The sequence below is a fragment of the Phyllobates terribilis genome, unplaced genomic scaffold (assembly GCF_046119375.1).
Source record: "Phyllobates terribilis strain yellow unplaced genomic scaffold, ASM4611937v1 Scaffold_5__5_contigs__length_657084704, whole genome shotgun sequence".
NCBI classification, from domain to species: Eukaryota; Metazoa; Chordata; class Amphibia; order Anura; family Dendrobatidae; genus Phyllobates; species Phyllobates terribilis.
The window spans coordinates 520,403,383-520,418,235 of NW_027362765.1; the positions used below are offsets into that span (position 1 = coordinate 520,403,383).

The 14,853-nt window shown below is 47.5% G+C and overlaps 1 protein-coding gene across 3 annotated transcripts in view; it reads right to left on the reverse strand.

The window, feature by feature from the left end:
* Positions 1-890: 890 nt before the first annotated feature.
* Positions 891-14,853, reverse strand: part of PIK3AP1 (phosphoinositide-3-kinase adaptor protein 1) — a 153,385-nt gene continuing 139,422 nt past the window's right edge. For 2 of the 3 annotated variants that reach the window (XM_073685714.1, XM_073685713.1), the window contains exons 16-17: positions 3,512-3,615; positions 891-1,613 (exon numbers count right to left, since the gene is read on the reverse strand). In XM_073685714.1, the coding sequence (XP_073541815.1) occupies positions 1,553-1,613; positions 3,512-3,615 (165 nt within the window). In that variant the 3' untranslated portion in view covers positions 891-1,552. The remainder of the gene's footprint in view (positions 1,614-3,511; positions 3,616-14,853) is intronic. The other variant, XM_073685715.1, reaches the window with a different exon arrangement.

Sequence of the window (14,853 nt, forward strand, 5' to 3'; positions counted from 1 at the left end):
TAGCTGCTACAGTCCCACGGGTTAAAAAACGGTTGACAAGCCAGAAGAGAAACAATAGGTGGGTCGTCTGCGCTGCTGATGGAGATACAAAAGAATGGTCCAGGACAAAAGCTTTTGTATGTAGTTATAGCCTGATGGAGAAGTCTGAAGACTTCAAAACACATTGGTAATAAAACTGCATAAAGTCTACTTTGTATCCTGGACCATTCTTTCAGATCTCCTCAGCAGCGCAGACGACCCATCTATTGTTTCTCTTCTGGCATAAAAAGAAAAAACATTTGGATACAACTGTCTACATTGAGCGTCAGCACAAAATGACTGTTCAAACAAAGCACAGACATGTTTCCGCACAGTCATACACAGCCATTACACAGTACACAGCAGGGGAACATTTATAAGATTATCTCAGCACAGGAACATTTTATTTAAACACATCCAATTGTAAAAGTTATTATTATTCCAAGATCTATTCATTAAAATCAACTTTTGTTTGTGGGACAACTCCTTTAAGTGAGGAGCACGTGCCGCTAAGAAGCTTTATGCTTTAGAGCCTGCTTGAGCCTCTCTGCAGCTGGCCGGACGGCTGCATCGGACCAACCCCAGTCCCCTTTCCCTTTTTGGTTGCTGCTGGCACTGACAGTTTTGCCTCTGCAGCATGGCAAAAGTGAAAGGAGACTGGGGCTGAGAGCACATAAGTCGGACCAACGAAATGGTTATGCTGCAAAGCAGGAGACCGGGGTCTGGGAGTGTTGAGCTCCTGAAAAAAGGATATGAGAAAACCCCTTTAATCTTCTTGAGGTCCAAATGTGTATTTAAACCATTCCTTCTTTTTGTAAGCTAGGTTTATATACAATACACTTATACATGCACACAGTTTAATTAAATTTGGCTTTATTGAGATAAGGGAAATAACAGTCCGTCAGCTTTATATGTGTGTTATAGATGTTAAAAATGTGTTAGTTTACAAGAAAAGGCAATATTAACAGCGAAATATAGCAATTTATAACCTCACCATATCGATTGCACCCAAAAGTTTACTATTTCTCAGGATAGTGATTTCGATATGAGCGTAGACTAGATATATACATTACATATTCATAAAGATAATCTGGTATATAAAACATGCTACGTCCTATGAGAGCGGTGTCACTTCCAGTAAATTAAAATTCCAGGGAGCAACATAGAATTAAATATGAATAACGTTTTGACCATAGTGATATTTTCTGCATGAATGTTCTATCCGTCTGAATTCATCTCAAAAACGATCCTGGTCAATTTTTGCTTTGAAACATCTGTGCACTTGTAGCATTTTGTCCTCACGACGTCCTGTGGGTTTTAAGCCGTTATCATGTGGATATCCATTACGGAATAGTTGATTTCATCCATATAAGATCAGTAAATAGAATAAACGTCAGTTGGCCAGAAAGCTCCAACCGAGTCCAATTATAAGTCAGTGATAAAGATGAAACATTTTACACTGTGAAACAACTTTAGTTTATTGGCTGTTGGGTATTCGGAAAATGTGTATACTTTATTCTGCCAGCACTAATTCTCAGTTTCGGCCTCTAGGTGGCACTTTAGGAACATTTCTGTAGTCAGAAGTTGAGTGTGACCTAAAATGAGGAAAAATAATGTTATTTTGTTGCACCAAAGAACAAGAGTTTAATGAAATATGGTAAAGCCCTGTGAACACCAGCACCATAGCTTCTATTTATACAGCTACTGTATACTAGATCCAATTTTAATAGATCCCTGTAAATCCTGACTAAAATTTTACCTGAATTTGTCTGTCTTTTTTATTTAGGAAAATAATAGGCAGCCAAACACTAAAGATTTTACTAAATGACATGAAATGAAAATATATAATAAGCACCTTCCAAAGGATCCGACTATACTGCAGAAGTCAGATCCGAACGGCTGGATAGTTAAACTTCACTCCTAGACAACCCCTTTGACATGCCGGGATCCAAGTCTGCGGTCACTATGTGTGAATCCTCACATCGCGCACACACTGCGTGCTGTCAGGATTCGTATACTTCCAATTTGCAAGCTCCCAGCCACATTCTGACTAGACGTGTCCGGCCTCACTCAAGTCACTTGTATTGAGAGAGGCCACGCACTTCTAGTTGGCATGTGACCTTGTGTTTGCAAATCGCATACTTGTTATCTCACGCCCACCTGCTCCCAGCAATGGGGCATTCTGACAGCGCACACCGTTACATAGATTGACTGCAGACTTGAACCTCAAGCCCGGGTAACCCCTTTAAGATGGGATCCCACAACCCACAATGGCAGAACTTTCTGTCAAAAAGTGAGATCTCGCTCTTATGATGCTATATGCATCATTACCACAACCATTACCAATCCTTCATAGTATTACAGCTTTTACCACTGGCTGCTGTGTTAATGTTGTATAAAGCACTGCTTTAGTGAAAAGGAACAAGATCTCGCAATAACACACACGATTCGACAGAAAGGGTTGATGTGGAGGGTTCAGGCCCAAAGTTCGGCCGACTTTTGATGTAAAAGCACTGTCACAAGAAATCTGTGAGTGGATTTCACCCTCCAAACTATTTATATGTGCTTGTAGTTCTTTCAAAGACAAATGCAGCAGTACCTTTCCATGGCCAGTCTGCTCCTCCTTTACTGAAAAATCAGCATTTGAATTGATATGTAAATGAGGATGAAGAGCTATGGTAGATCTGAAGCCTCTGTCACTCCAGCAGTGCCGTCTCCTCCTGCTTAACTGACATCTCCTTAGCCTGAAGTCACACAGCATGGAGGCTGTCAGTCAAGCAGAAGGAGGTGTCACTGGACAGGGAATAGAGCTGGAGTGACGGAGGCTTCAGATCTAAAAAAAAGCTCTTCAGCCTCATTTACATATCAATTCAAACACTGTTGTTTTTCTTTTCTATAGACCAAACCCACATTTATTCCCCTCTTTTGTATAAAACTTATCTTTATATAAAGGTTTCTCAGTTTTGCGCAATTTTTTATAAAGCTTAGTTTAACACAATCTGTGATTTAAATTTTTATTTTGTGCATGATTGTAGAGTTTTTATCTTGTTTTACATTTATAGCATATTCACCGAATAATTAATGTATGACACATGCAGGTCCTACTACAGGGATTCACATCTATCTCCCGAGAACGACCTGATCGCACAATGCTGTTAGAGGAGAACTCTCCACCGATGCGCCACTCTCTGCAATAACGTCTCTAGAAGTTAACTGCACATGTTGGTGGATATACCATCAATGTAAAAGATGGGAATAACTCTTTAATAGTAAAACTCAAATCAGCTTATAATGAGTTCCTTATTCATAGGCTCCTTATAAAAAAAAAACAGGACAAAATAAAATGCTCAGTGACCAATCTTAAAGACTCATATGTATATTATCTTGATATGTTAAAAGATATAGTGGGTGAAATGTCATTTGAAAACACCTTTGATAAAGTACAATTTTCAGAACTGGAACCAATAGTGCAGAATTTATTGTACAGGATTACCTAGTGCTTCTATTTGGCACCCTGGGTGGTCTTGGTGGGGGTGTTTCTTCTGGCAAGGAATGCCTAGACCTGTGTCGCTGAGTATATTCTGATTGCTCATTATCCTATATAATTGGTAAAATAAAAATAAGTTTACCTAAAGTTTCAAGAGGTGTTAAGGTGTGTGTATATAAAGTCTTATAGTTCTAGTATGGTCATTTAGAATGACTGTAACCGATCTTAAAGAGAATCTGCCACCAGCACTGCTTACCCATCTGAAACCAACATAAAGTAGGGACAAGGACCCTGATTACAACAGTATGTCACTTACTGAGCTTCTTGCTGCAGTTTTAATAAAGCACTGTGTCAGGGGACAGCCGGGGGATCACACAGATATCCCACCGCTGCCACCAATTTGTCATGAACAAGCACTCTACTGCCTCCAATTGTCAGGACAATCAAGCAATTGACTGACGATTGATGGACGAGGCCAAAGCTGCTTTCTCTACTAGGCCAGTTATTGTGCGCTTCTCAGTGAATGTATAGTATATACAAATTCAGGCCGGTTATTGTGCGCTTCCCAGTGAATGTATAGTATATACACATCCGATCCCAACACACGGGTATTTATACTGTATACTGTATATACTTCGGTATGGTTACTGCCAAGCCAATAACCAATGACAAAATTAGCTGCCACCACAAATCGTTTATACAGGCCGATTGGACACCCGTTACCCGTAGCGAATGGCTTCAGGGATGTGGTTTATAGAGCAAGAGAAACAAAGCTATTACATTTTGTATACTGTATTTAATCAAAAAAATTATGCAGTGTTTATAAAAAAAATACAAAAGATATTACAAGTGGGACAAGACAATACACTATATACAATCACATAAAATAAAAAAATAAACAAAAAGAAACTGACAAGACCTGATGTCACAGATCTTAGCAGAGGGGAGCACTCCGAATGAAAAATGGTGCAGTCCTACAGCGAGCCGCACCTCCCAACATTGAACAATGGCAATAAATGAGAATCTGCTTTTAGCAGGTACAAGCCACTCCCCTTGGTGACCTCAGATAGGGGCTGGTATATGGGATGTAGTTCAGGTACTAAAAATTATGAGATCCCGATCTAGGATATCTGCCCCTTTGGAGGTCCCAGACAAGAGATATTAGTGCCATATTTCCTATCATGATTTAGCTTTCAATAGATAGGAGACATGGCATATCCAACTTTGTCCAACGGGCCGATATTAATTTGAGAATGATGCACAGTGATATAAGTAAATGCATTATGTTTGCCACTTTGTCTCCCATAACTATAGGACATATGCCTGTCACAAAAAAAAACAATATTCATAACTTGAATCCGGTGCCCAAGCATCTGCCTGTAATTTTTTGAACACAGGCAGACTTATCTACACAGGAGAGAAATTTGTCACCTTACATCCTGTTGTACATACTGTGACTGACTTCATGTCTGCTCTCCATCAGATAACCTACTTCAATTACCTGTTCACAGAAGGATGTCATAGAGCAACAGTGGTCAGATGTAGTGTTAGAGTGCTAGCTCTTTTTCCCTTCAATTTATGATGAAGCCATGCTTCAATCCTCAATATGAGGGTGACACATCTCATCTCCATAGATGGCTTTATAGGTTGGTCCTATTTCTCTATCGCTTCATTGGGGGACACAGGAAACCATGGGTGTATGCTGCTGCCACTAGGAGGCTGACACTAGGCAGAAATAAAAAGGCTAACTCCTCCCCAGCAGGCTACACCCACTGACAGGGAGAGAACTAACCAGTTTTTGCTTAGTGTCCAGGAGGCAAGACATGGGTCTGCACTCAGACCCGTCTCTACCATCTTGTTGTGTTTTACTAATGCTCTTTTTCTTTCAGATTCAGCTTGTGACTTCGGACAACAGGGTGTAACAGCTCACCCTGATTTCCCACCTTTTGGGACAGAGAGCACAATGTGGTGTCTCCCACATCGTCCACTCTCTTGTCTAACAGGCAGGACCCTTTTTTCCCTCCAACACTTTAAGCGTGTCTCGGAGAGGCTCATGGTGGATGGTCCTGCCTCCCCCCCCCCCAGCCCCCTCCTCGGAGCGGGCCGGGAGGAAGACGGTGGTCACTAATCAGTGACCCTCCCCTCATCCAGGGTCGACACCGTCTTCAGCACCGTCTGGGACCAGAAACGGTGTGGGAAGGAAGACGCAAGATCCCAGTGACCCCCTTTTTATTCCCGGGGGTTCCTGATGCCGTCTTCAGAACTGCGAAGAAGGAGTCGGGACAACATCTGGATGCAGGTATCCCTCCCTTCCATAGCTCCCTGTAATTGGCGACGGGGCTCCATAAATTTAGACTTCGGCCCAGCTCCATGCTCCGTTTAGGCCACTCCCCTTCTCTCCCTAGCCTATCATAGCCACGGTGCCTTCCCCGCGCCTTTTTTGAACCAATCCCGGGGGTTTTTACTGTCTTCTCAACACGGGCTCTCTGCGCGTCCTTTTTGGCCCCGCCCCCCTCCATTCCCGCCATCTTTTTCCATGCAACTGCAGGTGCATCTCATTGGCACAGCCCCGGCTACAGCTTCCGTGTGGCTGCCTGCAGGACCCAGCACTGCCCGGGCCACGGCATCCGTGCGGGCCACGGCATCCGTGCAGCTGCCTGCGATTCCCGGTTTGGCTGGCCGCGGCATCCGTACGGCTACCCATGATGCTCAGCTCCTGCTGCAGCATCTGTGCGGCTGCCGGGGGGCCCCGGCTCTGCCCCAGCTATGACATCGGTGCGGCTGCCTGCCGGCCTGGTCTCAGCTCTGACTGCTGCATCAGTAACCAGCTCAGCTCCAGACGCAGCATCCATGCGTCTCTGGACGCCTGCATTCTCTAGCCTGCTCGCCACTACATCCATACTACTTCTGTGGTTCGCAGCATGTCTCTAGTCGCAGCTCCCATCTCACTCCACAGCCCCGGGCCTCAGCTCCAGCCTCAGCATTCATGCGTCTCTGGACACCCACAGCTCCTAGCCTGCTCGCCACTACATCTATTTACCTGTCTGTGGCTCACAGCATGTCTCCAGCCGCAGTTCCCATCCGACTGCGGCCTCACAGCCCTGGTCACAACACCTGCACGGCAGCCTGCCTACCCCGGCTCAGCTCCTGCCGCGGCTTCCGTGCGGTGGCCTGGGTCCCCACCATAATATCTACCGCGACATCCATGCATCTGCGGACACCCACGGCTTATATATTCTCACCACTCATCAACACGGCTGTCTGTGGCTCTTAGCGTGGCCCAGCCGCACCACCAGGGTCTCCACACAGGGACCAGGAAGACTTAGTCAGCTTATTCCTTGCGGGGCATCTCATTCCAAACCCATAGTGTTTGCGGGACATCTCTTGCCAAACCCATAGTGTTTGCGGGACATCTCATTTCAAACCCATAGTGTTTGCGGGACATCTCATTACAAACCCATAGTGTTTGCGGGACATCTCTTTTCAAACCCATAGTGTTTGCGGGACATCTCTTTCCAAACCCATAGTGTTTGCGGGGCACCTCATCCCAAACCCATAGTGTTTGCGGGACATCTCATTACAAACCCATAGTGTTTGTGGGACATTTCATTACAAACCCTTAATGTTTGCGGGATATCTCATTACAACCCATAGTGTTTACGAGGCACCTCATTCCAAGCCCATAGCGTTTGTGGAACATCTCATTACAAACCCATAGTGTTTGCGGTACATCACATTACAAACCCATAGTGTTTGGGGGCATCTCATTACAAACTCATAAGGTTTTTGGTGGCATATCAGAGACATCTTGTTGCAACCATATATTTTTGTAGACTCCAGGACCATAGAGCCTATGGCCATGCCTATACATGAAGAAGAATATAAAAAAAATAAAAATAATAATAATAATAATAATAAAGAAATAAAAATAAATAAATAAATATACAAATAAAATACAAATGAAAAGTGCTCTCTCTCTCTCGTGCAGGATTTTACCGCAGAACCATAGGTTTTGAATCATCCCTGACTATGAACTGTATGGTTTTATGGACTTCATCATTCCAGACCAAGTGTCCCTGCTCTGACCACAACGAGATTCATATAAGTCTCTCGGGAGCTCCTCGCCGCCAGGGATGAGAGCGCACCCCCTCCTCAGAGTAGGTTGCCTCCCTATTTGAGTTATACTGACCTAACCAATGCATATCAGTCTTTGGTTGAGGTCCCCTTGCAGCAAACTAATAATCCATCCGCCTCTGTAGCTCTGATCAATTCCTCCTGAATCAGACGCATGCAGCTATGATGATCCTTACATAGGTCGTAGATGCGGGCGCATCTCAGTCATTGGTTGAGTACCCCTTGCGGCTGACTAAGAATACGTCCGCCTCTGCAACTCTGATCAGTTCCTCCTGAATCAGATACTTGCAGCCATGACCGACCTAACACAGGTCGAAGAAGCGGGTTCACTCCCACTCAACGTCTGGACCATCATCCAGGTTCACTTCCACAATTCCCACTCCTCTCTCCCAGAGGCAGTCATGGGTCTGTCGCTAATCTCCTGCCATTTACATCTCGACTCTTAAGTTACAGGACATTATGCACAGCTGAACAACAGCTATCAGCAGTCTTAATCAAGAAGAGTACCTCTCCCACAGTGCCCTCGGTCTACCTCCATAAGGCTAGACGATTCACCCATGAAGATTCCACCGCTGTCTGCAAGGTCTGTGTGTGTGAGTGCAGCTCACGCTGTAGTGTGTGCTTCAGCCACGTCTGGTTGTAGTGCGCTCAGCGTGTGTCACTGCCTCATACATTGTTCTTTTTAGCTAATTGATCATTTTTCCTGATTTCTCCTATTAGTGTGGTGGTTCCATCCGTATCCAGCTACATTGGTTCCAAACACACTATATAGGAGTAGATAGAGAAGTTTTATTTTGTCTTGCAGCGCTAGTGCACAGTGCTCTGCATCTGCACTGTTCACGCCTGTCTGCAAGGTCTCTGTGTGTGAGTGCAGCTCACCCTGTAGTGTGTGCTTCAGCCACGTCTGGTTGTAGTGCGCTCAGCGTGCGTCACTGCCTCATACATTGTCCTTTTTTGCTAATTGATCATTTTTCCTGATTTCTCCTATTAGTGTGGTGGTTCCATCTGTATCCAGCTACATTGGTTCCAAACACACTATATAGGAGTAGATAGAGGAGCCTTTCTGCAGCCTTGTGCCCTGCAGCTCCAGCCAGATTAGTATTAGCTTATTTTTTGCAGCCTCATCTATTGTATTGTAGGTTACCTTCCTGCATTGTAATAGCTACAAAAAGTTTGTGATACTATCGGTATTACATCTTTGGGCACATCCAGTGTCTTTTTGTGACAAAAAAAACCTAAATAAAGTTCACCAAACACTCCACTTTACAGTTGTGTAGGCCACATTAGCTCATATTAAAGTCTAGTCCACACTTTATAAAATTAGTGTTTCTTATACCTGTTAGCAGCTGTTCAGGAATAAGCACACTAAGCCCTTAGTACTTTTCTGCCTATCTTTATCAGTCTACCAAGATGAAGAAGGCAGGGAGTAAGGCATGTGGTCGTGGAGTTTCTGCAGGGAGAGGATGTGAGGATTCTGTGCCTGCAGGGAGAGGACGTGGGGATTCTGTGCCTGCTGCGGGCACCAGTGACTCAGCATCCTCCAGTTTTACCAGGGAACAGTCCTTTATGTGCAGCTTTGTAGGAGCTAGCCGTACCCCACTGCTGCGGGAGGACCAAATTGAAGCCGTTGTCGGATGGATGGCAGCTAATGCATCGACTTCAATTAGTTCCAGATCCTCTCAGGTCCTGAGCACTGAAGAGCACCCATCTGTCTCGTCACCACCTGCCAAATTGCCCAGGCAGTCAGAGAGCCCTGGACAGGAGCCATCTCTACTTCTGTTCTCTGAATCTCTTGGCTTGGAAAGAGAGGGCCAGCCAAGCAGAATTCGAGAATTTGAAGAAGAGGTAGTATGCAGTGATGCGCAACCGTTTTGTCTCTCTGAATCTGAAGAGGCGGGTGGGCCAGTGCCTATGGTCAGCAGCACACCTCAGTACGCATCTGATGATGAGACTCAGGTGCCACTTTCTGGTGCGTACTGTGCTGTCGAGACTACCCAGGAGAAGCAGTTGTTTGAAGAGGGTGATGTAGATGATGAGGTCCTTGACCCATCATGGCATGAGGGACAGGAAGGTGGTGGGAGCAGCTCTGAGGAAGAGATTCCCCGAACAGCCCAAAAAGGAGGGAGAGGGAGGGGGCAGACTTGGTTGCCTGTAGCCTCCACTTCGGCACCCATTAGGAGCATGGCTCTTCCAAAACCCAAAGCGGGCGCTCCCAAGACTTGCAGTGCCTGGTCCTTTTTTGACACAGTTGCAGATGATATTTGCTTTGTCAAATGCAAGCTGTGTAATCAGAAGGTGAAAATAGGGAAAAGTGTCAACAATCTCAATACCACAAATATGTGGAAACATGTGCGGACCAAGCACGTGGTGGAGTTACAAAGACACACTGAAGACCTAGGCTAACCTACAGCGCCACCTACCACCTCTTCAGCTCGTGTTGTAGCCTCTTCCTCCAGCTCACACACAGCTGGTTCGGCTTCCTCACAGGATCGCCATGGAAGAACCTCTGGCACTGTTGTACAGAGACACAGTGTCATTCCACCCACAGCACCACGTTCCCTGTCATCCTCACACAGCCATCGTTAGCACAGGCATGGGAGAAAAGGCGCCCATACTCGGCAAACCACCCCCGAGCACAGGCTCTGAATTCTGGCATTGCAAAACTACTGGCCCTTGAAATGCTATCATTCAGGCTGGTGGAGACTGACACCTTCCGTAACTTTATGGCATTGGCAGTCCCACAATACAACGAGCCCAGCCGCTTTTATTTCAGCAGGCAAGCCGTCCCTGCCCTGCAACAGCATGAGGAGGGAAAAATTAAACATGCGCTACAAAAAGCCGTCAGTAGCAAGGTCCACCTGACCACCGATGCGTGGACCAGTAAGCATGGACAGGGACGATACCTTTCCCTCACTGCCCATTGGGTAAATGTTGTGGAGCCGGGTACAGATCTTGAGAGTGGCGCTGTACGTGTTCTGCCAACTCCAAGGATTGCAGCAATCCAGTCTGTACACATTGACTCCTCCTCATACTCCAGTTCCTCTGAATCAGCGCTGTAGGAGCCGTCACGGTCTACCTCCACATTGACCCGTGAACGGTTACATGTTACGACCGATATGAGCACAGCCGTGGCCAAACATCAACAGGCCGTATTAAAATTAATTTCTTTGGGGAATCAAAGCCACACAGCGCAGGAGCTCTGGAATGCCATCAAGCAGCAAAGCGATGTGTGGTCTGTGCCAGCGAATCTCCAGCCAGGCATGGTAGTGTGTGACAATGGCCAAAATCTGGTGGCAGCTTTGGGCCTAGGCAACCTCACTCACATCCCATGTCTGGCACATGTGCTCAACTTGGTCGTGCAGAGTTTTTTGAGGGACTATCCGGATCTTGATGCACTGCTGCACAAGGTCCGCATAGAGTGCGCTCACTTGCGGCGTTCCAGCAACGCAAGATCGCGCATTGCAGCTCTGCAGCGCCGATTACGTCTTCCGGAACATCGCATCATATGTGACCTACCCACCAGGTGGAATTCAACGTTACATATGTTGGAGAGGTTGTGTGAGCAGCAGGCAGCAGTAATGGAGTACCAGCTGCAGCAGGCGCAAACAAGTCGCAGTGCGCGCCGTTCACACTTCACCACCGAGTGGGCCTCTATGAAGGACATTTGCCACGTTTTGCGTGCCTTCGATTATTCCACGCGGATGGCGAGTGCAGATGAGGCACTAGTCAGCATGACTATCCCCCTTATCTGCCTGCTTGAAAAAACACTGCAAGCACTAAGGGATGAGGTTTTGGAAGAGGTGGAGGATGAGGAGTCACAAATGCCATCTGCTTCTGTACAGTCTGCGCAACGTGGTTCCTCACAAAGGCCTAGGCAGGGGACAATTTGTGAGGAGGATGAGGAGGAGTCAATGGAGGAGGAAGACATCTGTCCAGAGGAGAGAGGTACACAATGCTCTAGTAGTCAGTATCTAGAGCAAGGGTGGGGTGATGCAAAACAGGCAGAGATCACGCCTCAAGCAGGGGACAGCGTTTCTTGGCCAGTTGGCAGTCTGCAGCACATGGTTGATTTCATGCTGCAGTGCCTGAGAAACGACCGCTGCATCGCCCACATTCTCAACACGGCTGATTATTGGGTGTCCACCCTCCTAGATCCTCGCTACCGGGACAACTTACAAAGCCTCATAACACCGTTGAACCGGGAGCGTAAAATGCGGGAGTACCAAGACGCACTGGTGCATTCCATCATGTTCTCCATTCCAACCGAGAGCAGTGCTGCTAGTGCTTTACAAAGCAGCTCAGTGCGTCAAGGCAGTGGAGGAAGCTCTGCACAAAGAGGGAGCAGAAGCAGCGCCTCAGCACAAGGCAAGACCAGTATGGCCCAAATGTGGCAAAGCTTTGTGTGTCCGCCGCCACAAATGTCTACACCATCACAGACGGCTCCAGTCAGCAGGAGGCAACGTTTCCGTCAGATGGTGACAGACTACATGTCTTGCCCTCTCAGTGTACTCCCAGACGGCTCTTCCCCCTTCAAGTTTTGGGTCTCTAAGCTGGATACATGGCCAGAGCTTAGCCAGTATGCATTGGCTTGCCCTGCTGCTAGTGTATTATCGGAACGCGTCTTTAGTGCCGCAGGTGGTGTACTAACAGACCGCCGCATGCGCCTTTCCTCCGATAACGTTGACCGGCTTACTTTTCTGAAAATGAACAAGGCCTGGATCTCGCATAAATTTGCCAGTCCTCTTCCAGAATAAATAATTGGTTGGCAACAGTATCCAGGTCTCCTGTTGTGTTCAAGTTTCTACCACCTGAACGAACTGTAATCCCTGAGCTCCAACACCGCCAGTTGCTGCTCAGAAGTGCCGTCTGCACAGTCAACACTTGCTGCCGTGTTATTGGGGTTCAGTAACGTCAGCTGATCCCCTGCTGTGTGTCCGGCAAATTCTCCTGCTCTGTCCACATCCACTCTACTACTAATTTAATACTTGCTCCAATTACACCTCTGGCTCCTCTGTTTTCAGTATTTACTCTGAGCTCCAACACTGCCAGTTGCTGCTCAGAAGTGCCGTCTGCACAGTCAATGCTTGCTCCAGAGTTATTGGGGTTCAGTAACGTCAGCTGTTCCCCTGCTGTGTGTACGGCAATTTCTCCTGCTCTGTCCACATTCACACAACTACAGATTTTAAAGTTGCTCCAATTAGGCATCTGGCTCCTCTGTTTTCAGTATTTACCCTGAGCTCCAACACCGCCAGTTGCCGCTCAGAAGTGCCATCTGCACAGTCAACGCTTGGTCCAGTGTTATTGGGGTTCAGTAACGTCAGCTGTTCCCCTGCTGTGTGTCCGGCAATTTCTCCTGCTCTGTCCACATTCACACTACTACTACAGATTTAAAACTTGCTCCAATTACACCTCTGACTCCACTCTTTTTTCAGTATTTACCCAGAGCTCCAACACCGCCAGTTGCTGCTCAGAAGTGCTGTCTGCACAATCAACACTTGGTCCAGTGTTATTGGGGTTCAGTAACGTCAGCTGATCCCCAGCTGTGTGTCCGGAAAATTCTCCTGCTCTGTCCACATCCACTGTACTACAGATTTAAAACTTGCTCCAATTACACCTCTGGCTCCACTCTTTTTTCAGTATTTACCCTGGGTTACAGCCCCGCCAGCTGTTTCCCGGCAGTGTCTTTGGCACGGGTACTCCCTCCTGCCCAGCCTGGTTCCAGCATGCCAGCTGTTTCCGGGTAGTGTCAACGTCACTTTGCCTCCAATACTTTGTCCTGTCGTGTTGCGGTCGGGTTAGCCAACTCTATGATGCCTGCAGCTTAGGTGACTCCTATGTGGGCTGCGGGATCTGGCAATCAAGGCTGGTTCCATAGTGCCAATAGGACAAGCACTCCCTGTAGGACTGTGGGTTTCGGTAACTCCGGCCGGCTCGCGGCATTGCAACTTTTTTTTTCATGGGTACCTTCTGCTACCCATCAGGGTTCCAGTACCGTCAGCTGGTTCTCGGCAGTGCCTTTGGCTTAGGTGCCTCCTTCTCGGTATCCAAGTTCCACCAACGTCTGCTGGTCCTTGGTAGTGCTTTCTGGCACAGGTACCTCCTGCTTAGTAACCGAGTTCCAGTACCGTCAGCTGGTCCTCGGTAATTCCATTGGCTCTTGTACCTTCTGCTACCCATCCGGGTTCCAGTACCGTCAGCTGGTTCACGGTAGTTCCATTTGCTCTTGTACCTTCTGCTTCCCATCCGGGTTCCAGTACCGTCAGCTGGTTCTCGGCAGTGCCTTTGGCTTAGGTGCCTCCTTCTCGGTATCCAAGTTCCACCAACGTCTGCTGGTCCTTGGTAGTGCTTTCTGGCACAGGTACCTCCTGCTTAGTAACCGAGTTCCAGTACCGTCAGCTGGTCCTCGGTAGTTCCATTGGCTCTTGTACCTTCTGCTACCCATCCGGGTTCCAGTACCGTCAGCTGGTTCACGGTAGTTCCATTTGCTCTTGTACCTTCTGCTAACCATCCGGGTTCCAGTACCGTCAGCTGGTTCTCGGCAGTGCCTTTGGCTTAGGTGCCTCCTTCTCGGTATCCAAGTTCCACCAACGTCTGCTGGTCCTTGGTAGTGCTTTCTGGCACAGGTACCTCCTGCTTAGTAACCGGGTTCCAGTACCATCAGCTGGTCCTCGATGGTTCCATTGGCTCTTGTACCTTCTGCTACCCATCCGGGTTCCAGTACCGTCAGCTGGTTCGCGGTAGTTCCATTTGCTCTTGTACCTTCTGCTACCCATCCGGGTTCCAGTACCGTCAGCTGGTTCTCGGCAGTGCCTTTGGCTTAGGTGCCTCCTTCTCGGTATCCAAGTTCCACCAACGTCTGCTGGTCCTTGGTAGTGCTTTCTGGCACATGTACCTCCTGCTTAGTAACCGAGTTCCAGTACCGTCAGTTGGTCCTCAGTAGTTCCATTGGCTCTTGTACCTTCTGCTTCCCATCCGGGTTCCAGTATCGTCAGCTGGTTCGCGGCAGTGCCTTTCGCTTAGGTGCCTCCTTCTCGGTATCCAAGTTCCACCAACGTCTGCTGGTCCTTGGTAGTGCTTTCTGGCACAGGTACCTCCTGCTTAGTAACCGGGTTCCAGTACCATCAGCTGGTCCTCGGTAGTTCCATTGGCTCTAGTGCCTTCTGCTACCCATCCGGGTTCCAGTACCGTCAGCTGGTTCTCGGCAGTTCCTCAGC